We start from the raw sequence: 27,928 nt of genomic DNA on the forward strand, positions 1-27,928 counted from the left end.
GGAAGTTCATACGTACTCGATACAACATTTGGTGAACTTGAGTCTTGATAAGAAACATTAATTATAAAATTTGGTAAACATGATAAAGTACAAACATGTATCAGAAGTTAACTGCTTCCATCACACAAAATGGACAGCATAAGGTTTGGATAAGCATACTACTTCTTAAAGATGTTATTACAAGCACACCACAACTTATTTCTCGTATACTCTCTCCATGAAAACATGTAAAAAAATTTAGTATGCAAAACTAGACTCTTGAAGACTCTATGCAGGAACATGACTGTCCTGTTCACTCTCTTTAATCAGCGCCAGGATTTCTGCTTTCTCTTGAAGGAGCACTTCAATTTTGGAATTTATCTTCTCTAACTTCGACTTGAGCTTTTCGGGATCCTTCCCCTTGTTTTTGCCCTCTTTTTTTATTTTTTTCTCACTTTTATCTTTCTTTTTTTCCTTTCCTTTCTTATCCTTACCTTCCTCGATCTCTTCCTCCACTTTTTTCTCAGTTTCTCCCTCAGGCATCTCCTCACTGTCATCCATCTTTATCTCCCTCGAGGTGGCTTCAACCTCATTTTCATCTTTTTCCTTTTTCTTTTCTTTCTTCTTCCTTTCCTTCTCTTCATCTTTACATTCAACCTCATTTTCATCATTTTCCTTTTTATTTTCTTTCTTCTTCTTTTTCTTTTCTTTTTCTTCATCCTTACCTTCAACCTCATTTCCATCTTTTTCCTTTTTCTTTTCTTTCTTCTTCTCTTCTTTCTCTTCATCCTTACCTTCAACCTCATTTTCATCATTTTCCTTTTTCTTTTCTTTCTTCTTCTTCCCTTCTTTTTCTTCATCCTTTCCCCCCTTTTTCTCTTTTTTGTCTTTCTTCTTCCCCTCTTTCTCTTCTTCCATTCCGCCCTTCTTCTCCTTTTTCTCCTTTTTTTTCTTCTCTACATCTTCTGCATCCAGAGATTCGTCATTAGTATCATCCTTGTCTTTCTCCTCCTTGCCTTTGACCTTTTCTTTATCCTTTTTCTTTTCTTTCTTCTTCGACTCATCTTTTGATTCTTCTTTTTGTTCATCTGCTTGCTTCATTTTTCCTTCATCATGCTCCTCTTCCTTCACTGCAGTATCCTTACTGTCCTTTGCTTCCTTCTTTTTGTCTTTTTTCTTTTTCTTCTCCTCCTTATCTTCCTCTGATTTTCCCACATCATCTTTCTTCTTCTTCGATTTATCTTTGCCTTCTTTATCTTTTTTTTCTTTTTTGTCTTTTTTACCGCTACCAGCCTCCTCATGGTCCTTCAGCTTCTCTGTCTCCTCATCTTTGCCCTTCTTTTCCTTCTTAATTTCAATGTCCTTGTGCTCTTTCTGTTTCTCTTCCTTTTGTTTTGACCCATCTGTGTCAAGAGACTTGGGCTTCACTTCAAGTTCCACCTCAGTCTTATCTTTCTTTGTTTCAGTGGGATTTTTGGTCTTGCTCTCAACCATAACATAAATTTCTTCTTTTGCTACATGTTCTTCGCCTTCCAAGTTAATTTCAATTGCATCTGCCATCTCTGTATAGTATCCTTGATGAGACTGTTTTATAAAAAGCGGCGAGTATTAGAAATCTACAACATTAACAGGTGAATGATAGCACTAAAAGATAACAAGAGTAAAGCATGAATTATATTTACGTCGATCATGAAAGAAGGGATAACAAGAGTAAAGATGACATAGTGAGCTAGCGCCATCTAAGACGCAAGCTCAACATCATACATCTCACATCAAAAGAGTAAACACTGTGCCTCTAGATGGAAGTTGGTATGAAAATGTACTACAATTATAATTCCAGATTAAACCGATTTGGGAGGCAAGGCATGAGATTTCTCCATAGTAGCTACATGTTTGCGGTCTACTCATGGAATTTTATAATAATCATAATAGCATGACAAACTTCAAACTTCTGTTTTAGTTGATTTCATTTTCCTCAATACAACTCCGCTGATTATATTTTAAAGGTACAAAGTCCTTAAGTTTTAGCACGACTAAATATCTATCATAATTTGCCAATTGCCATGTAAACAACCACCTACAAAAATCATCTTTGATAACAAAATGTTCAGTCTGTAATATGATCAAACACTAATTCAGACTGTTAGAGCACACATCTTCACTTACAACAAAGCCACCGAGGGCTGATCAAGAGGCGTTGCAAGATAATTACTCGTTCTAAAAGTACAGATATGCATCCTACAGAATTTCAATCGCAATCTTGAAATCACAACAGCAACTTCCAAAATTTCATAAAATAACATCGCAACCGAATCTCAAAATTAGCGCCGCTAAATTAAACTAGCAAAAACTCAGACAACAAGTTTCTAAAATTGATCAGACTATGCTGCCTGAGTTCAACTGTTAACTGTTATACTCACAAACTATTTAACCAGATATAATAGATACTAATAAACAAGAAATAATAAATTCATTGATATCTATCTCGATCCTCACCCAGGACTAAATAGATGCTGAGAAATTAAGTTACAGGAACAAAATAACTAGTAGCAAGACTTGAAGTAGCAAAAACATATGAAAGTAGAGAAGGATTGATTACCTGAAATAGAAAGTGAAGATGAGAGTCGGATCGCTTTGTTTATGTATAGGTGAGTAAGATTGATTTGATTGTGAGGGAGTTGGTGTTGTTGATTGTTGTGTGTTTATATAACCTTGTTTTCTTACAAGAAGGAGCTAGTCTTTGCAGGAACACTGTACCTAACGTGGGGAGACCGCGTGACGCGTGTACAATACAAGCCGACACGCTTCTTTTATGTCGGTCATGTTACGCTTATCCCTTCTCCCATTATATCAATCAGATTATTAATTTAATATTATTTATAATATAATTATATATATATAATTGCCATCAAAATTTTTAATTATTTTTCACAGATTTTATTTTAGCTTGACTGATTTATTTAATTTTAGAGCGATTTTTTTAATAATTTTTACATGAATAAATTTTTACCCAATTTTTGTTAAATCACATTGAATCCAACCGACAACTGGTTAGTAAATTAATCGACTGATCATTAAAAAAATGAATACAATAATGAACTTTTGCATTTCATCCACACATATGAAAAATATGTCCGGATATCTTTAAAATTACTGAATAAATATTAATCAGATTAATTAATATTTATTTAATCAATTAAAAATTCGGAAATTTAATAGCTCAGAGAACAATGCTCGTCACATATGATAGACGTCCACATCAAACACAAACTCGTAAAATACAATTGTACAAACCGAACTTCACACATATACAACACTCGCAGTGATAAATACGCACACACAACGGAAAAATAAAAAAGAAAGGAGAAATCTTAATTATATCGTTGATTATATCCTTCCTTCTTGGAGAGGCATAAAACGATTTGAATATGATTTGAATATATGTACTCATTTTCACATGATTGGCTTTCACATGACTGTTCTAAACAATCGACCATAGATGCGATTCCATAATAACCTTCAAACCTGGGTAAACAATCGACCATAGATGCGATTCCATAATAACCTTCAAACCTGAATCAAACCCATAAAAATCATGCTGATCTATAACCTTGATCATGGTAAACATCAAAAGATTCAAAACACATAAAAACAAAAACCAACTCTCAAGAGAAGGAGAGACTAAAAAAACTCAAATAAATTGGGAATTTATTGAAAGGAAAACAATATTTCAAACAAGAAACGGAAAAAAGAAATCAGGGCTTTCCACCGGCGAAAACCAATGAAAGCCCCCTCAAAAATCTTTAGTGGAGGCTAGGGTTTGAGAGGGAGAGTATATAAATATTCTAATTAGTTATTTATTTAATGAAATATAATCAGATTAATTAATATTTGTTTAATGAATTAAAGAATCGGAAATTTAATAGCTCAGAAATGAACGAGAGAACAATGCTCGTCACATATGATAGACGTCCACATCAAACACAAACTCGTAAAATACAATTGTACAAACCGAACTTGCACATATATACAACCCTCGCAGTTAAAAATACGCACATACAACGGAAAAATAAAAAGGAGAGGAGAAATCTTGATTCTTGAACTAGTAAAAGCCTGTCTTCACGGAGTGTTCACTGGATGATCGTTTCTCTCTCACTCTCACTCTCAAAAAATTCAGGCCAATGCACTTTATCTCTCTTCTTCTGCTACACTACCCACTTTTTGTTTCTTCAAATTCTGTTACTTCCCATTTTTATTCTTTTCACCCTTTTTTCTTTGCCCGCAGCCATGAATGACCTTTTCACAGTAAGATCATTATTTTTATATTCTCACGATCACGTTAATCAGTGATGACCAATCTATCCTATGCTGTTGTTTCTTGTTAATATTATTAGGATCGAAACGAGTAGATTTTATTGGTGGTCGGATTAGTACATTAACTAATCTGCATTTACTGATTTATATTCGTACGATTACTTGCACATTAAATCCTTGATATGTGATAGGCTACTGCTAGTTGTACACTTTTTTTATGTTGTAATTTGTACATTCTAGTGTTTTATTACTATGTTGGCATGTTGTGACAGAAGCAGAAAGAAATTATTCTCGCCTGTTTGGTTATAGATGTTTTATCAGACCATGTTCCTGTAATTTCTTATTAAAAGCTTTCCTCCAAAGGATGGATGATTCCATCGGTTTGCACCTTTGCATTGTTCGTTTATTGTTTTTTCTTTGCTGATTCAATTTGTAAAAAGCTGAAAGCGTGATATATCGCATTTTGCTTCCATCTTAACAGTCTGTTATGAGAAGAGCTGATCCCCTAAATTTCCTGTAGTGGCAGTATCTTCACTTCTTAGTTGCAAGTCAGCTGCGAATTTATCTGTTAATGATTTATATACCAGCTTTTCGTCATATATACCAGTTGTTTGTTTCACTGGATAGACAAAGATGATCTTAGTAATATAATAGAATCAAATTAAAGCTATCTGCAGGACTTAGTTTATATGATCATTCTCCACAGGTTCATGCTTGTGTCCGTATCTTAGTTGCCACTTTAGCTTACATTAGAACTGAACAATTTTTCTGCGCGACACTTACCTTCTCTGTATTTCTGACAACATACAGAAACAAAGATGCTTCCAATTTTTCCTACCAGAGTGCAGATGTTGCACAAGCCTGATGAAGTTTCTAATGTGTCTTGTATTGTTGCACTTCTTTTTCTATTTCACTGATTTTTAGTTACTGGATTCCCTTATCAGGAGTCGTTTGCGGCCCCTCAGGCCCCATCTAACGTAAGACGTGATGTTGAAACGGGCGAAACTGAACAACGTTCAGGAGAATTAGGCTTGGAGAACTTTCTTGAACAGGTGGCTCAAAGTAACTGTTACGAAAATAGATGGATCAAATATAATATAGATTATTTCCCAATTTTCTTTCTTCTTCTTGTTTTACTGTTAGCATATTGAACTTTTTGAAGTATTAATTGTCTGATGTAGTGATTTATTTCCTTGCTAGGTTCAAGAGATTGATAAACAATATGATCGGATGAATAGTTTACTCCATAAACTACAGGTAATATTTTGATATTTAATAAAAAGGAAAAAGATATCATTTAGTAAGATATATATCCAAGCTGTTTCTTATGAACTCTGAAGTCCTGCTAAGGACGGAGTGATTCTTCATCGTGATTGTAGAATAAAAAGAATTACCATTTTTCTTCTAGTAAAGTTATAAAAGAGTATGATGCTATCAATGCACGAATCTGATAGTTTCATTCACCGTATAAACATGTATAATGTATTGTTTCATTCAACGTATATCACCTTATGCAGACAGCGAATGATGATTCTAAGAGTGTGACAAAAGCTGATTCGATGAAAGGTATTATGCTCTCACCGTAATCAATGGTACATGCACATACATTATTTGCGTAATAAGAAACTTGTGCTGAATTCTGTAGAAATCTTAATTAAATTTGTCACACAGTATCTAGAAATTGTATACTTCAAGTTGATTACTGTTTATGATCAGCCTTTTGTTATACACAGCGATCAGGCAGAAAATGGAGAAAGACGTTGATGAAGTCAGCCGTATTGCTCGTTTTATTAAATCAAAAATTGAGGCACTTGACCGAGAAGTGAGATTATAATTGTTTCCTTTTAACTGTGATACATGCTGCAATGGCTATTCTGCTTTTCTAAACTGTCCCCTCTCATCATATGCAGAATATGGAACACAGACAGAAACCTGGATGCGGAAGTGGAACAGCTGTGGACCGATCAAGAACTGCGACAACAGTGTATGATGAAAATTTTCATTTGATCTTTATCTTTCATGCGTGACTACCATAGATCTTAATATTTGCTTGCAGGGAATAATGCTAATACATATTTTGGGTTCTTATGGACTACTGTATAGTAGCAGACTTGTAGAATATGCATGATCCTCAGTTGCTGATATTCTTTGCAAATACTGCAATAATGCAAAAAGTAGATTTAGACGGTTTAAATCTGTGTTTAGAATTCCATCCAGAAATATACCCAAGGACAATTATTTCTTATTTCTTTTACCCATTTTCATGATTTATTTCACAGTAAATCACCATAGGCCCAATAAGTTTCACCATTTCTTAGTTTTCCACGACTTATGTAAGATTTTGCAAGTTGCAGAATTTTGATAGAATTACAAAACTAATCAGCTAACATACATGCCAACTTTTCAATTACTTCTTATTGCAGTTCCTTGAAGAAGAAGTTTAAAGATAAGATCACTGAGTTTCAGGTTAGTTTATGAATATGTTGGTATTTGTGCCCTATGTAACCTGTTAGTGCTTTACAAAGTTTTTGAGTTAGCTTCGTATGCTTACAGAATCTCAGGCAAACCATTCATCAAGAGTATCGAGAGGTGGTTCAAAGACGTGTTTATACAGGTTTTCTCAAGTTTCTACCTTACATTATTTTCTTGTGCATCTTGTGGCTTTAGATTCTAAACAATAAAAAAAATTCTGCCTTTTGGGTCTTTCAGTGACTGGTTCAAGAGCCGATGATGAGGTACATTATTTATAAGTTGTATACGCACTGAATATATTTACAGAAGTGTATATTGACACGTGAGATATATTTCAGACAATTGATAGACTGATTGAAACTGGAGATAGTGAACAGATTTTCCAAAAAGCAATTCAGGAGCAAGGGCGAGGCCAGGTCTATAGCTAATTCTTTGTGTTTTTGTCGAATATTTACTGGTAGATAAAATCAGAGATTTGATGATTAGATAGAATTGTAAGCCATATCTCAAGAACTGGAGGGTTAGGGGGAGACTTTTGACCATCACGCAAAACGGCTGCTTCATACCTTAAGAAAACACCTGTGTTTCGACTCATGGTATATTATATGTTTTGCCTTTTTTTGTTTGCAGATAATGGGTACCGTGGCTGAAATTCAGGAGCGCCACAATGCAGTCATGGACATAGAGAAAAAGCTTCTTGAGCTGAACCAGGTATTGCTGTGATTTTAATTTAAGATGAGACGAACTGATGGAACTTGGAATTCTAATGATCAAGTGGTGTCAATCCACTAATAAGTTCATTTCAATATGATTGACTAGTGACAGTGGTGATAGCATCCACTTTAATCAAGAAAAAAATTAGCATCAATTCAAAAACTAATGTGTATAACATTTTGTGCAGATATTTCTTGACATGGCAGTGTTGGTAGATTCTCAGGGAGACATGCTTGACAATATAGAAAACCATGTAAGTAGAACCCATCATTCATTGCTTAAATAATTTACAGCATGTTGTGTAGAGAACAACAATGCTGCTCGCAGGGATGTCCCCCCACTAAGTCTTATCGCTCGGTTAGTCCGATTAACATGCTTGTGTTGCCTATGGGGCTAACCGGTAGGTTCTGAGGCAAAATCCTACGCAGGCTAGGGTGTCCTGTAATACGCCTTTTCATCAACAATGAAATTGCATTCTGTGTAAGTGAACCTCAAGACAAGTACTTGTGTTCAATTATTTCAGGTTACAAATGCAGTAGATCATGTGCAGTCTGGCAATAAAGCCCTGCGGAAGGCCAAGAGTTTACGGAAGAATACAAGAAAGTGGATGTGCGTTGGAATCCTCATTCTGCTCATAGTTATTCTTATTGTTGTTGTAGGAGTGATAAAGCCATGGAATATGTAAAAATGCTGCTCAACTCATCTCTCAGACTGTATATTAAAGCTTCATCGCCAGTCCTTCAAAGATCGACTGGAAAATTCCGGTGGAGAGTGAATGTATCATTGGTCTTTATAAACAGAAGACAATGTCCAAGTGTGCTTACTAAACTAAAAGGCTTGATTTAATAAACTCTGACAACTAATACTGTTTGCTACACAGTCTACTTCCAGGATGTTGCAAACATAACCAATAAGTAGAAAGGAATATGGGATGTTAATTTCTAAATTTTTTATTAAATATAATGCTAATGGTCACTATAGAAACTCAGTTACATTCACCGTATGCAGTATAGACTATCTGCTGGTAGCGGCAATTCAACAAATCAAATGGTTAATCGAACCCTAACAGAACTTCTCCTGAGCCATAAATCATACATAACCATGTCAAATGCATCAAAAGTAACAGAAGGCGTATGCCATTGAAAGTGTTCTCTGACCTTTAATACATTGCGTTGTAATCTAGAATGATCATTAAAGGTTATCCCTTTAAGGACTTGCTTCAGCAATGGGATATCTAGTGTAGGGACGATGACTGAAAAACTCTTCCAATTCAATATGTCCGCGAATGGAAGATCATAATGGTTGGCAATGATTACAGGGACACAACCGTAATATAACGCATCCCCAATGCGAGCTGTGTTCACTTCAAAACCTTTAACATGCAGACAGAACTTACTCCTTAGAAGCTCTTCGGCATAAGGTGTTTTGAGACGACCAGAATGAACAGAGATCTCAGAATCATTTCCCCATACTTCAACAAGTTTTTCTCGTACTGGGGAGTTTATTGACCCTGCAAAGAAGACTAACCTATTCCTGAAATGAATAAGAGAACTCTATGTTATCTTTCTTTAAAAAGTAAAATATATAATATGAGTATATATTTTTAGAACACTTGGCTTCAGCCTAGTGGTTACAAGGTTCAAGTTTAAATATATAAAGGGCCAAAGGGGCATTTGCAAATTGCAAGTTGAATTAGCTATTAGATACCTAAATATGCAAGTCTAGATTTAGTTACCATTTATAAGGTAGTTGTAGATCAAAATCAAAATAAGCAATGGTATAACAAAAAATTAGTACGAGTGCGTTAAATCTTTTGAAGGGACAAGTCACAAGAGGAATTATAACCGATGAGATTATGATATTGATATGGTATCAGTATCTGATTTCGTTTACTTTTGGATGCCACTGCTATGCTAGTCATATTGTGAAATTGCTTATATTGTTAACCACCTAAACCATCCTATAGTCGGGCTACATGAGTAGAAAAGGGACTGAAGACAGTGTCGCACCTTTTTGTTGGTGCAATTTTTGGTGGCTCCCCTTGCCTCGGCCAGATTTGTGGCAAGCATACATCCTTATGAGCATAATACGAAGATAGGAAATAACTTGACGAACATACGACTTGAATGGCATTTAATTTTACTTCATCTGCTTTGTCCATAGCAGATCGTCCAATGGAATGACAAGCAACATAAAAATGGTCTGCTCCACCAGTCCGATTCCAGAAGGGATAGCTGTGACTAATGTTGAAGATGTAATCTCTGACAAAATCTTGGATACCATTGATTCCCACTCGCGGGTCATGCCTCAACCTCGCAATTGAAAAAGGTAGAAAGAATAGATCTGCTTCTAATGGATCCTCTGTTATAAAATGGCTCTTAACAAGAACCTTTTTAAAGTAACTTTCACTGGCATAGTTTCCCGTAGGTTCAAAATCCACAGGCAAGAGCACATTAGCAAATGGATCGTCTTCAGAATGAGGATAGATGTAAATCTTAAAGCTCCTGCTCATATCTTTATAGTTTTCCATAAATATGTCTTTGTCATGGAACACCTCATTATTCACACTGTATCCTGGCATTGAAAATTAGTCCGTCCAAACCAAAGAGGTTAAGCAATTAATCGCATTACAGACAAAGAAATATTGATATGTACCAATTACCATAAATCTCAAAAAATTCCCTCCCCATCCACCAATAACTAGTACCATTACTTTTACGGCATTACTTTACTAGGACACCCAATAGTATTAATGAACTAATTACTCTAACTATATCTTGCATTTACAGTGTGGATAAAACTAGACTCCAAGGGTCACTTCAAATATGATAATACTAGGCAACCAAGCTAAGCACTTTAATCGACCAAAAAGCCCTTTTAAGACCCAAAAGCAGCTTTGTAACTACAGTAACAGCCACTAAATCGCTTAATCAGACTACATGATATTCATCACAAAACGTAATATTCTGAAACAAACAAAATACCTCATTCACAAAAATCCACATTCAATAATCTTCCCCTACCCGAAACTTCTGATCACAAAGGCCTTAATCAATATCAAGTCTCTAAATTCTTGATACAATTACCACTTAAGTACACTCACGATTATCACCGCACCCCATGTCATAAAAATTCAAACTTGCAACAATTAACAATCTCATAAACACTGTTACACATCAAAAAACAACAAAATGAAAAACAAAAAGTACCTGCAGACTCAAAACTGAGTTGGGTGGTGGAAAGGCGAGGGCTTTCTTGTAAATTAGCAAGATTTGAAGAAACATTGTTGAGAGGGATTGTAAGCAATGAGTTGGTAGGTGGGTAATTAAGTGAAGAAGAGATGGTGTGTTTGAGAAGAAGAGGAGGGGTTTGATTGGTGAAAAGATTAGAGGTTGAAGAGATGTAGAAAATGATGGCTAGAGAGGTGACTAAAGCTAAGCTTGTGGGTATTAAAAATAATGTTCTTCTTGATTCTGATAGTCTCCGGCGAGATAGCAGGGAATATATAAGTACCAATGAACGAGTCATTTGAGTCGCCTGAGGGCTGAGGGGACGAGTTAACTGAGTTATGGCAGGAAGATTTTCAAGTTAGAAATTTAATTTTGTTCGTTTTAATTCTGATGAAAGTTGTTGTTCGTAGTTAAAGATGGAAGAAGTTGTTCGTAGTTAAAAGTCTTTCTATTCTGGTCAAAGGTGGACGTGATTGTGGCATGAAAGGGAAAAACAGGAAGAAATCTAGAAATTTGACAGAGCAATATTTGTGTTAGTTAGGTGATGTTTAACTATTTATAAAAGTATAAAATTTAGCTTAAATTTTATAACATAAATTAGATATAAGATGACAATTCTAAAAAAAGAAAGACATAAGACGATCCATTTCCAATGAAAATTAAATTGTTTGATAAAATATTGATTATATTTAAATTAATTGTAATTTTTAATTGAAATTATAATAAAGATAATATTCTTTAAGACTTTAACATAAAAAGTATTTGATAAATTTGCCTTTAAGAAAATTATAATCATTATTGATAAGAAAAATTCTCAAATATCACGTATCAAACTGAATAGTTCCAAATGTAATTACTTAAAACAAAAGTCTTTTAGACACATAAAATTATCGAATGAATTTGCAATTTTTACTTAGATCATAAAATTTAGAGGTAATTGCATATCGCACCCCCAACTATCGTTCAAAAACGATATTCTACACATATTTTGGGAAATTCAACTCGCACCCCATATCTTTACATTTCAATAACGATACGCACCCTCGTCCGTTAAATTCCGTTAAAATACTCCCTCCGTCTCAATTTACATGTCCCTTTTGCTTTTCGAGAAATCAAATTGACTAATTTTTGACCAACTATTAGAAAATATTTATTTATTACTTAAGGAAATAGTAATTTACATATTAAAATAGACTATATTTACTTTTTTATGATTTTTTTTAAAATTTTTGTGATCAGTTTTTCCAAAAAAAAATAATAAAAATTTATATATTTTATTCAATATATAATTTTATGTATTATTTCTGATAAATATCACATAATTTTTATTTTTTATATTTAAAATAGTGTATATTTTAAGTACTTAATACACATATCACTAAAAATTTAAAATCATATGATATGTAAAATCATTTGGATTTGGGAATAGCTTAATTAAACAATTTTTTTTAAAATATCATCAAAAAGTAAATCTAGTCTATTTTAATATGCAACTTTCTATTTCCTAAATAAATAAATAAATATTTTTTAATAGTTGGTTAAAAATTAGTCAATTTGACTCCTCGAAAAGCAAAATGGACATGTAAATTGAGACGAAGGGAGTATTTTAACAGAATTTAACGGAGGGAGTGCGTATCGTTATTGAAATGTGAATACGGGGGTGCGAGTTGAGTTTCACACAGTATGGGTACAATATCGTTTTTGAACAATAGTTAGAGGGTGCGATATGCAATTACCTCTAAAATTTAGGATTGAATCCGAATAATACTATTAAAATTTCAGAATAAATTTAGGCTACGCAAAACACGCGTAAGAGCATTTCCAACCATTGAAAGCCCTTGGTTAAAAGATGAGTTGACATACTTAAAATAAAAAAATTTAGCCAACAGTTCGAAAAACTCAACTCCAACCATGCTCAGCTGTTGTCTATAAATTTAGCCAACCTCCTATGGATGGCTAAATTTGTCGAACCTCTACAGGTCTGTAAGGAAATTTGTAGGAAGATTGCACATCATTTATTACCATATTGAACTGATATATTCTATTTTAACAATCTAAAATATTAATAACATACTATTTTTAAATTATAGTCAACTAATATAACCAATACCATTAAAGCAAAATGTCTTACAGGTTCAGCAAATTTTACATAATATCTTACGAACACCGTTGGAGATGCTCCAATGTTTTCTAATTTTCTTGCAAAGACAAGAATGGCGACGTTTAGTGTAGTTTAGCGTAGGGCTGAGCAAAAAACCGAAACAAACCCGAAATCGAACCGAAACAAGTAAAAACCGGTGAAAACCGAGTCGAGAAAAACCGATCCAAAACCGAAACCGAAAAATAAAAAACCGAAGATGTTATGGGTTTGGTTCCGGTTATTGGTTAAAACCGAACCGGAAAAAACCGAACCGAACCGATTATTTAAATAAATAAATATAATATATATAATATATATTATATGAATTTAAAAATAATTTCGAAAAAATAAATATATTACATTTTATAAGTTTGGGCTACTTATGTGTTGGAATGAATTGGTTGATATTTTCTAATGAAAGGCTGAAAAGAGTAGCCTTGGTATTTATCAAGAGTTAGCCTCCGAGTTGGCCTTGCATCTTGCCAGAATGCCTGGAATGTAGCATGTGCCTTCTCTATGCTTTGCTTGCAGCTTAATAAGTGTAATTCTATAACAGCACTAATGTGTGTACTGAAAACTATTTTTACAATAAGTTCATGTCGATGAAAAATGGTGCAAAAAATCTGTTCTGTTGAATGAGTCTTGATGTGTCCACTTTGTTTAATTTGGCTGGCTGGTTTGCATCAAGCAGCAGAAGCATCATCGATGTTCTAATTATGCTCTGGATATCATACACAACTTGTTTAGACTTGTTGCTTGAGCCCCTGGCATATGCAGATCAATTATGTTCAAACTTGAATTATATTAATTATCTAGAGTATGCGCATCAATTTTTCTCGTTCGTATATTATTTTTCATTTTTATATACATCGGTTTTATAACCGAAACCGAGCCGATTACAACCGAACCGAAGTTTTTAAACTGAAACCGAAACCGAATCCGAACCGGTAGTTGCGGTTTTCGATTTTAAAAACCGAAGATATATGGTTGCGGTTCCGGTTTTACCCCGAAACTGAGCCCAACCGGCCACGCTCTCCCCTAGTTTAGCGCGAGGGTTTAAGTTCATCGCCGCACAAAAATCAGATCCCGAGGCCGAGAAATCACAAATGGATACAGAGAAAACAAACCCTAACACTCTCCAAGTAGAAGAAGACGATGACCCTCCAATGTTAAGCCCTCAAGCAATTGAAGCACTCAGAGAGCTACTCGCGGAGCAGAATCGCACAATCGACACTGATTCCGGTGCCACCGCCGTCTCCGGTGGAGACGTGGCGTTGGTGACGGAGGATTGGCGGCTCAGCCAGTTCTGGTACGACCGCGAAACTGCCGAGACCGTTGCGAAAGAAGTCCACGCTCTTTGCTCGTCTATTGATTCGCCTTCTGTGGCGTGTCTTGCTTGTCCTACTTTATATGTTTACCTCAAGGTCTTTACTTGCTCATAAACTTATCTGTATCTGTTTGCGTAAATATATCGTGTTTCGGTTATTTTTTATGCTAGATGCTTGTGTTTGGTTGTGTAATTTGTGTAAATTAGTTTTTGTGGAGATTTTAATTTAGAATTCAGAGCAATTGTTTTCATTTTGTTGCTTAGTTAAAAATATAAGTATAGAAACGAGATGAAGAATATAGAAATTGAGAGCTGTTGATTTGCTGTGTTATGTATCACGATTCATAACTATTTTTATTTTTTATTTTTGGGGGTGTTGATTTGATGAAATCATTTTTTGTACTGTATTTATGTGTATGGAAGGTATGGCGTTGACAAAATGTCAACTCAGACTTTATTATATCACTTTAGGTTGTTAGGTGAAGAAGAGTAGAACACTATTGTGTTGCACTAAGGGTGTGTTCACTTGGATGGAATGGAATGAGGGGAGAATGGAATGAAAAATTATATAGAAATTTTATGGAGAAAGAAGAAAGTATGAGCTAATAGTGACTAAATATGAATGAGTTCAATTTTTTTGTGATAAAGATTGTAAAGAAATATGATGTAGAGATGGAATGAGCATTCCTTTCAAAACATGTGGGATAGAATTCTAGTTAAAATAGAAGGAATGGAATGATTGAAGGAATGAAAATTGTATACATTTTCTTTGATCAATACTATTTTTGAATACAAAATTCATTCCATTCTCCCTCCATTCCATTCACTCCAAGTGAACACAACCTAAGAGGTGGTAAGATTTTGTGGTATCTGAATTGGTGAAGGTTGCAGAGACATCAATTCCTTCTGCCGGTTGCTATTTTGCCCTCTATTCTTTTTTGGGTAAAGCTCGATATGTTTCTAACTTTGCTTGTGCTTTGTCAAAATGTGTTTTGTGTATCGTGTGCCTTGAACTATATGTGTGGTGACTGTCTAGTTGTTATACTTCTACACTTGTTCATTTCTTTATTATGTGCATCCATGGACTTAGTGTGTTTCTGGTTACTTACAGAAACTTCATCCTAATATACCCGTGCAACTTCTAGAGTATGACAAACGTTTTGAGAAGTATGGAAGCGAGTTCACCTTTTATGACTACAATGAACCAGAAGAGCTCCCATCTTCACTGAAGCATGCATGTCAAATTGTGGTTGCAGATCCTCCTTACCTGGTGAGAAAAATAGTGACAATATCAGATCCCTTAAGATCGCGTAAACTCTCATGATTGCGTTTACCCTTTATTTTTGAATGCATGCAAAATAGATTGATGGATGCAGTTGAACCTGCTAATAATGCATGTATGGATTAAATTATCAATTTTACTATCAGGCATTGACGTTTGCACATCTTAGATTGGTCTAGGGGCTCCCTTTATTACAGGGCTGTACGTTATTTGTTGCGGTGTAAAGTGTACGGTAGTTGGAAGGATGTGGTAAATTAATTTAGGGTGTGCAAATCTTAGCTCCCTATAGTTATTCTCATCATATAGATGTCAGTTTAGACTGTTAACTAACAATAGGGGTAGTTCTTTGGTAACATACTAATATTTATACCTTGACATGTATTTTACATCAAATCATGTTGTGATTGATGTAGTTACTATATAATTCTTATTACTTCAGAGCAAAGAATGCCTGGACAAGGTTGCTCAGACAATAGCTTTTCTTGCGCACCCTGGAGACTTTCACCTTCTGCTTCTCACTGGTAAATCTTTTCTCTGTCACCATAGAAATTTATGTACAGTGTGTTAAAAGCTTTTTGGAGAAAATGCATTTTCCACACTAGATCTTGCAGAGTACAAAACATGCTGCACTACTACCAAATTTGTGAATGATTATCTAATTTTGAATTTCGTAAACTATCTAAACAATAATTTACATACACAAATTGTAGATCAACGAGGAATCTTAATTATTATATGTGAACTGATAAAATTTGGAAATCATATCTTTTCCTTATTAGTTTAATATTGATATGTTTTGGGGGGTGTATAAAATTTAGTTGCTAAAGAATCTAATATTGTATTGTACAGGTCAGGTGCAAAAGGACAGGGCAGCTGAACTCTTGGGCTTGCGCCCTTGCCAATTTCGGCCTCAGCACTCCAGCAAACTTGGTAATGAGTTTAGGCTGTTCACAAATTATGACCCTGGTATGAGGTTAGGAGGATGGGAAGAAGAACAGTAGGTGGCTGTGTGCATATGTTCCAGTATCAACAGCCATGAGCCAGCTCAAAAAGTTCTATGCAGAGCAAGATCTGTTATCTGTTAGACTAGTTCGTGTGGCGTCACAGCATTTCTGTGGCTTTTTCTATCAAACCTTCCTTGTAACCCCCACCCCCGACCCCGGAGAGAAAAGAAAAAGAAGAGTATTTACTCCTGTTGTGACGGTGTATACGGATCGGTTTATGCTACAGTATCCTGATTCCCGTGAGTTGCAATATGACATCTCTTAATTCCAAAAGTTGAACTCGGAATGCTGCCATCTTTTTCTTTTTGATATTCTTTTTACCAGATTTATTTTATGCATCAATAATATTGACAAGTGCATATAGCAGACGATCAAGGATGTATAATTGCATTATAAATTCAATGAATTGAACTGGAAGAGTTCCTTATTTGGCAGAATGAGCATTTAAAAGAATGCAAGATAAATTTTGCAATAAAACTATAAACGTTGTAAAACCAATACATTCTTTTAAAATATTAGAAGACCTATTAAATAAACAAGAGTTTTTCCTTACAAAAAAAAATAAACAAGAGTTTTTTGGTTACTTAAACAAGACATCATCACTTCTACACCATCTTCTCGTTTCGATAGATTCACGTGACTTGGGCCGTTTCGAGGTTGCACGCATCAAGCCCAAAACTAGTGAATCAGTTTTCGGGGTTACCGGGTTAGAAATAAGTCAGGTTCGTGATTAACAAAACACCCGGTTCGACCCGGTTGAGTCTGAATTTGGACGAAGAGCCAGAGAAATCTTGTACCAACCGGAAAGTGATGAGAGCAGTTCATATAGAGACTAATTAGTAATTCCAGTGGGGATTCGTAAATACAACTCACTGCAAATACACTTAACGTACAAAATGAGATCAAACATCGTCACTGAGGTAAGCCTTTGCGCTCTCCCTCCCTCCCTCCTTCTCTCTCCCCCTCTCTCCCTCTCTCCTTCTCTATCTTTATTATTAATTTGGATGAACAATTGTGTCTATGTTTGCACTTGTTTTCATTATACGGAGCTATAAGTATGTCTTACTTTCTGAATTGCTGCCTTGCAACTGTTTGATCAAGTTTATGCTTACTGCTTAGCATGGTCGTTGTGTTTGCAACTCATTTTTTGTGATTTTTGGGACTCAAAAACCCTAATTCTTAGCTTGATTAGATTATCATTATTTAAAGTTAAGGGGATGAGGCTTACCGTAAATTCTAGTTTTACAATGAATAATATGATAATGCCTATGTTTTAACTTAATTTCACGTTTCGGACTTAATTTTAGCTGATATTGGTGCTCTGTATAATCTAGATCCTTGCAGTATTTCTGTACCCTAATATTATGCTACTACGTAAGTTTCAGTCAGATCTGCTTCATTGATAAGGGAGAACACAAGTTTTCATGAAAGAAGTGTTTCCGTTTCTTTTTGGCATGCTGCATATGTTCTAGTAAAGTAGATATTAAGTAGAAGGGGGAGGGGGAAGTGAGGTTTAGAATCCGTCTCCTTATGTCATAGGGGAGGGGAACGAGTCTTGCCAACTGTGGGCTTACCACTAGGCTATCAAAAGATACTCAAAGAAGAAAATTTGTATTTCTGCTGTTAGGTGTATATACTTTTGGGCATTGTTTGCTTTGACGTAGTAGCTGTAACTAAGAATAGCTGCATACATCTGAACTTTTATTGAATAAAATGATTTTATGAGTTATCACTTCCGGCATACTAATGTTACCCACCCTCCCACATATGTATAATTAGATTGCTAATGTTAATAAGTAAAATGAAATATTTCATAATAGGGAAGTTTACAAATGAAATATGAATTTTTACTGTCAGATCGACAATAATTTAGTCGACTAATTTCCAGGTAAATAATTCTAAATTTGCTGCTTGTACTTAAATGTAAATTCCTTAAATGGAGAATTGTGGGTTTTGTAGTTGAAACTGCTGATTTGAATTGGTGCAAATCAGTAAGCACAAGTTGAGTACAAATCACCACTTAAAAGTCACAAAAATTACTTGTAATCTGCATCAAAATTACCAGTTTTAACTATTCAAATTATCAATTTTAGTTATCAGTTTGAAGTTGGTTCTTGCTAGAGCAACTCTTTCACTACACACACACACACACATATAATCATTATGTATTATATATATATAGCATCTGATTCTGACCCATTGAAACTCCAAGTCGAACATGTTTGCCTGTTTGTTATTTGAATGCGAGGCACCAAATCTTTTTATGTCATTATTCAGAGTTTGGTGACGATGGGCATAATAGCAAACTGTCATTATTGTTTAAGGTGTTCAGTATAGTCTTTATATCCTCTTTCGTGTTGATTTTACTCTAATGTTTGCATAGGCTGGATTGCCTACTAGGATAGGGCAATGGTGGGAAGGCATCCCATTCCTTACTTCTGTAGTGATTATTGTATGTGGGGCTATATACGTGCTATGTCTTTTTGCTGGATACGACTCTTTCCAGGAAGTATGCTTTTTACCTGTCGCTGTTATATCAAGGTTTCAAGGTGTGTACCTTGTTTCAAATGGATAGATTCTGTTTATGGTGATTACTTGGATTCTGTTTTCTTGTCATGTGAACTAGAAATCTACTAATTTAGTCAGTGAATTGTCGCTCTTTCTGTTATTGTAGTTTACAGGATTTACAGTTCTGTAATATTTCATGGGTCGCTACTGCATGTGTTATTCAACATGTTGGCATTTGTTCCACTTGGTTCTGAGCTGGAGAGGATCATGGGATCTATCCGCTTGTCGTACATCACAATTCTGTTGGCCACAAGCAACGCTCTATTAAATCTTCTTATTGCCGCTTTGTTAGCACATAACCCTTTTTACCCTTTTCCAATTTTCATGGATGAGTGTGCCATTGGTTTCTCAGGAATACTGTTTTCTATGATTGTTATAGAAACAAGTCTAAGTGGAGCTCAACATAGAAGGTATATACACTTCTCTTTTGGAGTTTGTAATATTCATACGAGGGATATCTATATCCTGAATTTGACGGGGTTATTTTGTTTTTGCAGTGTATTTGGACTATTTAACGTGCCTGCTCAATGGTACATGTAGTGACTTATAGTGTTACTTTATTACGCTCTGCCTTCCATCCTCTAATTCTTTACTTTGTGCTATTTCTTAGGTATGCATGGATCTTATTAGTTGTCCTCCAGCTTGTTATGTCCAACGTGTCATTACTGGGGCATTTATGCGGCATTTTGTCTGGATTTGCATGTATGCTATTGTGACCACTTTTAACCTCCCATCCCCACTCCAAAAAAAAAAAAAAAAAACACTTAAATCTTTAGTCGTAAGGGTTGAATGTTTTCACAACAATTATTCTCTTGTGGCAGATACTTACGGCTTGTTCAACTTTCTTGTGCCGGGACCATCCTTCTATTCATCAATTGAATCCTCGACATGGCTTGTGAGTACTTCCAGCATGTTGCTTCTTATAATATTTTATTGTAATATTGTATAATTTTAAGGAAGATTTTAATCGAGATACTCCCCCATGAATATATACTGCAGTTCTTTCAATAACGAGACTACAAACTAGTATCATATATTTCTTTCCTTACATTGTGTCAAATGATTCACACACAATCTACATCTCAACCTTCTTTTTGGTCTGAACATTTCCACTTCTTTATGGCTATAGTTCTTAAAAATGCTAATTTTTAATTCCCGATGCCATATTTGTTTTTATTTTTTGTACAGTCAACCTGTGTAAGGAGACCAAAATATATAATGTGCACTGGTGGAAACCCTTCAGGATATCTTCCCACATATACGAATCAAAATGTGTCTAGGTATTCGCGTATGTTTAAATTGTTTTCTTGTGTTTATGTGTTTAAAATCAAAGACAACCTGATATTTGTTTTTTGTTTTGCTTTTGAATTCTATTAGTGGATTGCTCTCTGGAAATATATGGAGGAACCTCTCTTCATGGATGCCACAAAGAGGGACTTCCGCTCAGGTATCAAGCAAACTTCTCCAAAAAGCCATTGGTACATTAGATGATATATGTGCACACCAGATTATTTTGAGATTATGTTTTATTGCCTCTTTCTTATGAATCCCAAGTTATGAAAGAGAGTTTCACTCTTACAATTTCTTAATTTTAACTATCATGTGCAGTCAGCAGATGATAGCAGGTTCCCTGGGACGGGCAGAACTCTTGCTTCTGGACGGAATACCAATGCTTCTACTGTAAACTCTGACTTGGGCTTACAAGCTAAACTCTTGGATAGTAGCAGCAGTCCAAACGATTTATTAAACACAGCAGTTGGAGCTCCACAGCCAATACTTGATGGAAGGTAACTTCAGATAGTTGTTTCCTTTATAATTGTGTTGATGAGTTCCCTTAGGGGTACTCTTGATACCCTAGCTATAGTTTATTCTCCTGCTTGAGGAGAATATCATTGCTGCGATTTTATTTTGTTTGTTTTCCCTCTTTTAAATGGAAATAAATCAGTGGAAGCATGTAATAACAATCTACAGAAAATGAAAGATGCAGTTTCTTTCTTTTCGGGAGAGTAGAGATGTACAACTCTAATGTTGAGTTGGCTCAAGATCAAATAACTGCTTCATAGACTTCTCAGTAATTTCTTGTAAATTAGTAGTAATTCAAATTAGTTAGCACCATTATTTCAAATTACAGACAAATGGAATTATTTTTGCTTGATCATATTCATAACAAATTGGTTATGTGCATGTATTTGTGCCTAAAAGTTAGTCCTTATCTTATAGGAGGCCAGTGGTAGAGAATGGTGCCACCGCAGCAGCTACAGGACTTCAAGGCCATCAGGTTGAGAAGGGTTGAGCAGCTTCATTTAAATTATAGTTATCTGGTGTTTGTCATATCTTAGGTACTTGTATTGTTTTTTCAGGTTCCAGTTGTGTCTGATGAAGAAATTAATAAACTTGTCGCAATGGGATTTGAAAGGGTACATATAAGGATTAGTATTTGATTCTCACTAAATCTACTTCCAATCTTTGATTCTTGGTTTATCTTTCGTTATCGCATTTGATTTAGTCTTGTACTATTTTAAAAGTTTAGCCTTTTTGGGAGCAGACACAGGTTGAAGTTGCACTGGCAGCTGCTGATGGAGATCTAAATGTAGCTGTTGAAATTCTCATGAGCCAAGAGGTGTGCATTTAAGACCTGTAATTTTCTAATGATCATGTGTTTTTATGACTTGGTGATTTTATTTGACTAAGCAGGGGTAAATGGCAGCAGAGGAAGCATATTCACTAATATTCAAGAGGGCCTCCTTCAAATTTAAACCTTTCTTCATTTTGGTCTTGGTTCGCTGCTATCAAATTCTATATCAGGAACCTTTTTGTTCATAGTGCTGTTCAATCTGCACAGCTCTAACAGTCACTTGACATTTCTCTATGTACTTCTATCCTTTTCTTGTTATGGGTCAGTCTATGTGTGTGCAGGATGTATAGCAAATGTAATGCACAATTATGAGAAAGTTCAAACAAGCAGTTAGAAATTTGACAAATTCTCCGACCAACCGGCCAAATCTTTCCTTGCTAATTTGTCTGCCTTCCCCCTTCCTTGAAGGGAACAGACATATTTGAGATAATCTGCATCCATTGCACTTGTAAAATGTTTTTTTTAGCTAGTTCATTTTTTGCTCCTCTCTCTTTGCTAGCAGAACTTTTCCACGGTAACTTGTTAACTCAATGTTTTGTTTATGTCTAGTGGTGTTGTATATAGATTGTAAAATAGATAAAATAATCAGAAGCAATTCATATTAATGTATCATCATTGTCCGCCAATTTAAATAATTGAGCTCAATTTATATTAATGTATCATTATTGTCCGTCATTTTAAATAATTAAGCTCTTTAGTGTGTGTATGTCTAACAGCATACGTGCATATTTAAAATTTTGAAAAAGAAATGACGAAACATATTGTAATGTCAAACACTCTTTGAATATTGTTTGCTCGGGAACTTTACTACATACTATAGATAAAAAATATATTGAAAAATTCTAACTTCAGTGGTAGATTTTTCTTTTCTATAAATATAATTACTCGAACCTATACATAGATATGTAATGAATCTGCAAGAAAATTTTATGTAATGAATTTGCAAAAAAAAATTATATTATTTATTATCATGTTAAATTGATATATTTTATTTATAATAAATAATAATATTAATAACATGATAAATTTTTATTTCAAGAAAAATATTATTTTTAACATATAATTAACTAATATAATCAATATAATACCGATTCAACAAATTTTACATAATTCGTACAGTTTAATTTAGTCAAATTTAAGTTTGACTTTCGATATATAAACATAAATATGACTTCTTTTTTGAAATTTAGTTTCCCAGAAATTATATTTAATCATTTTAAAAATTAACTAATAAGTATATTTATGAAATCTTAAATAATATTGTACATATAAATAATTTTTTTTAGGAGATTACTTTAGCTCATGAAAAAGTAATACCTGAATCCACCAATAATATATATACATATATTGATTTTATTTTTTAAATTTATCTAAATTAAACAAACATGAGAGTTCTACCTTTACTAATCGAATAAAGGATGAGATGAAAACTTCATTTATTCTCAAAAAACATACATTACATCTTGAGATTATTATTAGTCACTATACATTTATTTGTTTAGCAAATTGATACAAATATAATGCAAATTATTTGTTTAGCAAATTGATACAAATATAATGCAATATATTATAGTTAAAAAAAAAATTGAATTTCAATTTACGGACTTACCGGGTACACTTTATGTTTTTTGGCCAAGATGAATACAGTTTGGGCCAGACCATTTTTAGTCTGCCACTCTGCGGCTAGGTCAATTATACAAACTTCGACTGCAAGAGCAACACAATTGCCAAACACAAACAACACTATCAGCACGGTCAGTATGTATTCAAATTAAGCTATGACATTCTAAGGTTCATCGATTAATCTACAATACAAACATAGAAGCTACTTGCTGTTTGATTTAATAATTTATGTTTGATTTGTGTTAAATTGTTATATGATAATGTTTGGGTCTACAACTAAACTGTTATGTTAGGGTTTTGCAGCTTTTGATATTTGAAAATAAAGGGGAGTGAATAACAAGGGTGTAGAAGAGAGAGAGGGATTGAAAATGAAGCCAGTGGTGGGAATGGTTGTGTCCAACAAGATGCAGAAGTCTGTTGTGGTGGCTGTTGATAGGCTCTTTCATAACAAGCTTTACAATCGTTACGTCAAGCGTACTTCCAAGTTTATGGCTCATGACGAACAGAACCAGTGCAACATTGGTGACAGAGTTAGTTCAAATCTCTCTCCCCCTCTCTCTCTCCCTCTCTCCCTCTCTCTCTCTCCCCCTCCCTCTCTCTATCTCTCTCCCTCGCCCCCCTCTCTCTCCCCCTCCCTCTCTCTCTCTCTCTGCCCACAATTGATTTGCATATATGATTATAAGCCCTAGATGTAGACATTAGTACAACTGAAAGTATTTGTAGGATAACAAGACTAGAATACATACCTGTTGGTGTTGGCAACTTAGTAAGATTGTGTATCTCATTTCGGGGTGCATAATTTTCATACTTGATTGTGGTTATCTTAGGAATGAATTTCTCATAGCTTATCATCTTCAGAGTGCAGACTGCAGAGGCCTTGATCTCATCTTCATTATTAATCGATAGCTTTAGTTATACATTACATTATGTTAGTTTAATTAACTGTCAAAATATTATATTAGCTTAAGAAAAAACAATGCGGGCTCTTCATTTTTTGAATATAATAAGAGATGTTATAGAACTATTTATAATGCAATCATGTAAAGAAAAGAAACCCACAATGCTGGCGCTCTCTTCTCATTTTATTACCTTGTCAGGATCTTTCCTATTTTTCTTTGTTTGTTATTTTAGTTCACCATTAGGAATTAGGCTTCTTTTTGTATGGCTCTAGCAACCCTCTAGATCCCATGCTTAGTCGCTGCTTGTCCTTCGAACTGAGAAATGGCTTAGACTATTGAGATTTGAGGGGAAGTAAGAAGGCTGCTCTCACCTTCACCATGAGGCCCAAATAGATGTGAAACATCCTCACAAGATTTATAATCCAATTCTGATATTTGACAACATTTACTAGATCGTTGATTAGAGTTCATGTCATGTCGACAAATAGAGGTAAGTGTTGGCTCAACCATGTAATAAATTTTGATTTAGACATCTGGATCACTGGATGTCATTGAAAGTAATTAAAGCCCAAATACCTAGCACCCCTATACAGACTTATCCTCAAGATGTACTGCCTCTTGTATGCATATCTAGTTTCTCTTGGTTCATGATTGGCTGAAGGGGAACGCTCATCGCATATGTGGGCATACTGTGGTAGATAGGCGAACAAAGCATACTATTTTGTCCCTTAGCATGTGAGAACTAGATGAAAACTATGACTTTAAACAGTTCTAAATATAACAAGTAGGATTGCAAGAATCTAATCCTAGGTGACTGCCAACCTTTCACTATGCCCCAGCAGTATATTCTCTTTCCGCTTCTCATCCAAATCATATAATGCACAAGACAGGCTTGGGACAACCAGCTTCCCTGATCTTGACTGATATCTCTCTTACCTTTTTAGACACCTGCTGCTTCCGTGGATGTGATCGATCACTTGCCTGGAAAGTATGAAGGGTATTATCCAGTTCGATGTAGCTCTTTCAAGATGATTCTCTTGAGTGAGAATCATATAAGAACATGATTCTCCGTCTCCCTCTTTCAAGATCATGATTCTCTTTCTTCAGTGTCTGATTTGTAAAAACACTGAAATAACATTAGACTCTCCTGTTTCTAAGTTGTGGAAACACCGAAATATTCATATTAACACTTACACATTATGTCCACTTTACTTTCTGGAAAACATAGAATTGCTAGAACACTTGCTCAATATATCTTTTTTCTCCCTGGCATTTCTCTTTTGAAAGTGGACTTTCCTTTAATTGAAGTGAAACCTGGTAGGGGTCTTATATAGTTCACAAAAACTTGTTGCGTCAAATACGTAAAATTGCATTCAACTAGATTAAGCTAATTGGCCAAATAAGCCACTTCCGGTGGTGTTAGAGCATAGTAAGGTTTTTTGGAAGAGGGTCCTCTAGGATGTGAGTATATATAGTCCAAGTTTATTATAATGACAAGACAACATTCCACTCCAGGTGATTCCGTCGATTAATTAATATATTATGTTATATAGCATGCTGGTGATGAATTACACAATACAAACCAATAAAGCAGTAGTAATATGAAAGAAACTTTGCAACTGGAACAATTAATAGAAACATCAAGCATTAATTTCATATATACATTTAAACTACTTGCTGACTTTTTACCTGACTGTAACAACTCAACAAAATGAGTAAGCTTCTGATGCATTCCTTCTCTAGGCACTCACACTTGTGTAAAAAACAATAAACCTGTTTGATACTTTCTGGTCTTGATCATCGAGTGTATGACAATTTATTAACATCTTAAATTACAGTTTGATAACACTGTAATGAAAGGTCTTTTGAAGGTTCACTAAATGCTGCTATTTCCTAGAGCAGAAGGATTGGCACTACAAACGGTTCATAGAATAATCTGACAGAACTAAGGGCAATTTAAGCATCAGATGATTCAACAAGTTCAACAAGGCTTCTGTAATAAGGATTACGCTGCATAATGAGCAGCATTAGAAACTAGAATACTATTTGTTACCAGTGCATTATATTTTGGTGATAATAACATATTTGAGACAGATTCACAATCACTACTATACGTTTATATTTAATTACCCTTTTGTGTTATTACTTAGACAATATGTACCTTGTATTTGACTGATCAGAGTTTAATTTCAGGTTAAATTGGATCCTTCTAGGCCTTTAAGCAAGCACAAACGCTGGATTGTAGCTGAGATTTTGAAGAAGGCACGAATATATGTCCCACCAGCAAAGGCTACTACTGAATCAAACTCCCAACCAGAATTACCAGCTCCGTCTTCTTCTTGACTCTTGAGGTAAGGACAGAGTTCATTGTCATTTTATTAAATTGAATTGAGTGCTCTCAACCAAAATTAATATTGAGATGGATGTTATAATACACAATCTTATTTTTAGATCGTTTCCTGAAGAACTATGGCTTTGTCTATTGTAATTTTTTCCAAATTTATAGAACTGAACGAAATGCAAGTTGAAAATTGGAGAACGGATCCAAATATGTGATCATTATTTTAAGGCTTTTAAAGTATTAAGAGTTAATGCCATCTTAAACTGTAGGGGAACTGTTTTTGCCTTTGGACTACCTCTGGAAGAAATAATATCCAGGGTTTGTAGCTTCCTCATTTCTCTCATAGAACTTGCAGTTATGTTAGCCTATCACCAGGTCTTTAATGAAGTATTTTGTCAAGTATTTATTTTGATAAAGTTATTATCTGACAAGGCATTGACTAACTTATTACCAGGTCTCTCTGCAACTGTATTTTCTACAAATTTGGCATATATGATAACAAGAGTTGACTTATACTTTTTGTTCAACGCCACCTTCCGTCAATTCTGATCAAGGGTTTAAAGAAATTTATTAAGAAAATCTAGTGTTCAAGTTTATCCCTTTTTTTATATAAATTGCATGTTAATATCGTTTAGTCACAGGATGATAATAAATTTTTTGAGCATCGATTTCCATTTTATAACGAAGACTAGCTTGCTTCCTTCACGTTCTTGTTAATGCCTAAGCAATTTTTCCTGCTTTATGAAAAGTAAAAATATGTTAATGCGCTGACTTCAGATCATCCACTATAAGCTATGATCACCCTTATGGTGTGTGTTTCTATTGCTTTAACCTGCATCTCAGCTAAAATTTTGCAGAATCTTCTAGATCATTACCGTTTGAACCATTGTTCAATTCATCGTCATCTGATAAGAAAATTTAAAAATGGTTTGAAGCTGCAGACTTGTCAAGGGGACCCTTTCATCTTTTAGTTTTTGTGCTTTATCGTACACATATTGTTATGTTGAGTATCTGTTAATATTATTAGTAAGTTAATAATATCTAGAACTGCTTTTCAGGTGTGCTAGAGGGACAAGATTTGTTACAGGCTATTATTGTAGTTTGGTCCTCCAATCTCTTATATTGTCAGCTGTTGCTGGATTGTATTTACAAAATTAATCCTTTCTAAATTTGCCTTTTACCATCTTTTTTTGTGACTTATATTTTAGTCTAGTTCTTGGTGTTTTTGGAAACATCTTGTGAGTTTGAAAGGTGGTGTGGAGAGGTGAGAAGCAACAACACAAGAACAAAGAGCCAGCACTGGACTTCTTGATGAATAATATAGTTATGCTTGAGCTCATTTTGTTTTAAATATACAACTAATGCATATGATATCCAATGTTGCCTTATTTAATAATTTA

At 34.6% G+C, this 27,928-nt stretch overlaps 6 protein-coding genes across 9 annotated transcripts; 4 read left to right on the plus strand and 2 right to left on the minus strand.

The window, feature by feature from the left end:
- Positions 1-42: 42 nt before the first annotated feature.
- Positions 43-2,761, minus strand: LOC108218714 (vicilin-like seed storage protein At2g18540). Its single transcript, XM_017391791.2, has 2 exons — positions 2,579-2,761; positions 43-1,563 (listed from the first exon to the last, which is right to left on the minus strand). The coding sequence occupies exon 2, from the start codon at positions 1,537-1,539 to the stop codon at positions 268-270; it is 1,272 nt and encodes a 423-aa protein (XP_017247280.1). The 5' UTR covers positions 1,540-1,563; positions 2,579-2,761; the 3' UTR covers positions 43-267.
- Positions 2,762-3,838: 1,077 nt separating this feature from the next.
- Positions 3,839-8,293, plus strand: LOC108217449 (syntaxin-132). The gene is made up of 13 exons (XM_017390280.2): positions 3,839-4,284; positions 5,238-5,345; positions 5,494-5,550; positions 5,811-5,859; positions 6,027-6,115; positions 6,204-6,277; positions 6,717-6,759; positions 6,847-6,907; positions 7,003-7,028; positions 7,104-7,181; positions 7,396-7,476; positions 7,667-7,732; positions 8,003-8,293. The coding sequence occupies exons 1-13, from the start codon at positions 4,117-4,119 to the stop codon at positions 8,162-8,164; spliced, it is 1,062 nt and encodes a 353-aa protein (XP_017245769.1). The 5' UTR covers positions 3,839-4,116; the 3' UTR covers positions 8,165-8,293.
- Positions 8,294-8,412: 119 nt separating this feature from the next.
- Positions 8,413-11,258, minus strand: LOC108216639 (probable glycosyltransferase At5g03795). The gene is made up of 3 exons (XM_017389462.2): positions 10,689-11,258; positions 9,489-10,053; positions 8,413-9,012 (listed from the first exon to the last, which is right to left on the minus strand). Exons 1-3 carry the CDS (start codon positions 11,005-11,007, stop codon positions 8,523-8,525), a joined length of 1,374 nt encoding a protein of 457 aa, XP_017244951.1. The 5' UTR covers positions 11,008-11,258; the 3' UTR covers positions 8,413-8,522.
- Positions 11,259-13,844: 2,586 nt separating this feature from the next.
- Positions 13,845-16,756, plus strand: LOC108216388 (uncharacterized). Its single transcript, XM_017389142.2, has 4 exons — positions 13,845-14,273; positions 15,288-15,446; positions 15,898-15,979; positions 16,308-16,756. Exons 1-4 carry the CDS (start codon positions 13,956-13,958, stop codon positions 16,457-16,459), a joined length of 711 nt encoding a protein of 236 aa, XP_017244631.1. The 5' UTR covers positions 13,845-13,955; the 3' UTR covers positions 16,460-16,756.
- A 450-nt stretch (positions 16,757-17,206) lies between these two features.
- On the plus strand, positions 17,207-22,152 carry LOC108215633 (rhomboid-like protein 15). Of its 2 annotated transcripts, XM_017388154.2 has the most exons (13): positions 17,207-17,382; positions 18,846-19,011; positions 19,137-19,440; positions 19,528-19,560; positions 19,641-19,732; positions 19,852-19,925; positions 20,219-20,310; positions 20,408-20,477; positions 20,639-20,817; positions 21,251-21,308; positions 21,391-21,447; positions 21,576-21,650; positions 21,725-22,152. In XM_017388154.2, the coding sequence occupies exons 1-13, from the start codon at positions 17,359-17,361 to the stop codon at positions 21,728-21,730; spliced, it is 1,230 nt and encodes a 409-aa protein (XP_017243643.1). In that variant the 5' UTR covers positions 17,207-17,358; the 3' UTR covers positions 21,731-22,152. The 2 variants fall into 2 exon arrangements, with proteins under 2 accessions (XP_017243643.1, XP_063947697.1); XM_064091627.1 differs by lacking the exon at positions 21,725-22,152 and having other exon boundaries at positions 17,217-17,382; positions 21,576-21,662.
- A 1,133-nt stretch (positions 22,153-23,285) lies between these two features.
- Positions 23,286-27,867, plus strand: LOC108218413 (uncharacterized). Of its 3 annotated transcripts, none has more exons than XM_017391336.2 (4): positions 23,286-23,419; positions 23,592-23,818; positions 26,381-26,538; positions 27,587-27,867. In XM_017391336.2, the coding sequence occupies exons 2-3, from the start codon at positions 23,657-23,659 to the stop codon at positions 26,528-26,530; spliced, it is 312 nt and encodes a 103-aa protein (XP_017246825.1). In that variant the 5' UTR covers positions 23,286-23,419; positions 23,592-23,656; the 3' UTR covers positions 26,531-26,538; positions 27,587-27,867. The 3 variants fall into 3 exon arrangements, with proteins under 3 accessions (XP_017246825.1, XP_017246826.1, XP_017246827.1); XM_017391337.2 differs by having other exon boundaries at positions 23,312-23,419; positions 23,582-23,818; XM_017391338.2 differs by having other exon boundaries at positions 23,326-23,456.
- Positions 27,868-27,928: the final 61 nt, after the last annotated feature.

Source organism: Daucus carota, chromosome 4 (assembly GCF_001625215.2).
Source record: "Daucus carota subsp. sativus chromosome 4, DH1 v3.0, whole genome shotgun sequence".
In the NCBI taxonomy this organism is placed as follows: domain Eukaryota; kingdom Viridiplantae; phylum Streptophyta; class Magnoliopsida; order Apiales; family Apiaceae; genus Daucus; species Daucus carota.

Bases quoted from the DNA above. Each gene is read 5' to 3' on its own strand.
- LOC108218714 (XM_017391791.2), bottom strand. From the start codon at position 1,539: ATGGCAGATGCAATTGAAATTAACTTGGAAGGCGAAGAACATGTAGCA.
- LOC108217449 (XM_017390280.2), top strand. From the start codon at position 4,117: ATGATCGTTTCTCTCTCACTCTCACTCTCAAAAAATTCAGGCCAATGC. The intron at 5,346-5,493 runs GTGGCTCAAAGT...TTTCCTTGCTAG, and splicing joins TGGAGAACTTTCTTGAACAG to GTTCAAGAGATTGATAAACA. The intron at 7,477-7,666 runs GTATTGCTGTGA...CATTTTGTGCAG, and splicing joins AGCTTCTTGAGCTGAACCAG to ATATTTCTTGACATGGCAGT.
- LOC108216639 (XM_017389462.2), bottom strand. From the start codon at position 11,007: ATGACTCGTTCATTGGTACTTATATATTCCCTGCTATCTCGCCGGAGA. The intron at 10,054-10,688 runs GTACTTTTTGTT...TTTCAATGCCAG, and splicing joins ACTCAGTTTTGAGTCTGCAG to GATACAGTGTGAATAATGAG. The intron at 9,013-9,488 runs GTGCGACACTGT...TATTCATTTCAG, and splicing joins AAAATTGCACCAACAAAAAG to GAATAGGTTAGTCTTCTTTG.
- LOC108216388 (XM_017389142.2), top strand. From the start codon at position 13,956: ATGGATACAGAGAAAACAAACCCTAACACTCTCCAAGTAGAAGAAGAC. The intron at 14,274-15,287 runs GTCTTTACTTGC...GGTTACTTACAG, and splicing joins CTTTATATGTTTACCTCAAG to AAACTTCATCCTAATATACC. The intron at 15,447-15,897 runs GTGAGAAAAATA...TTATTACTTCAG, and splicing joins TTGCAGATCCTCCTTACCTG to AGCAAAGAATGCCTGGACAA.
- LOC108215633 (XM_064091627.1), top strand. From the start codon at position 17,359: ATGAGATCAAACATCGTCACTGAG. The intron at 19,012-19,136 runs GTGTGTACCTTG...CTGTTATTGTAG, and splicing joins TGTTATATCAAGGTTTCAAG to TTTACAGGATTTACAGTTCT. The intron at 21,448-21,575 runs GTACATATAAGG...TTTTGGGAGCAG, and splicing joins TCGCAATGGGATTTGAAAGG to ACACAGGTTGAAGTTGCACT.
- LOC108218413 (XM_017391336.2), top strand. From the start codon at position 23,657: ATGAAGCCAGTGGTGGGAATGGTTGTGTCCAACAAGATGCAGAAGTCT. The intron at 23,819-26,380 runs GTTAGTTCAAAT...GTTTAATTTCAG, and splicing joins AGTGCAACATTGGTGACAGA to GTTAAATTGGATCCTTCTAG.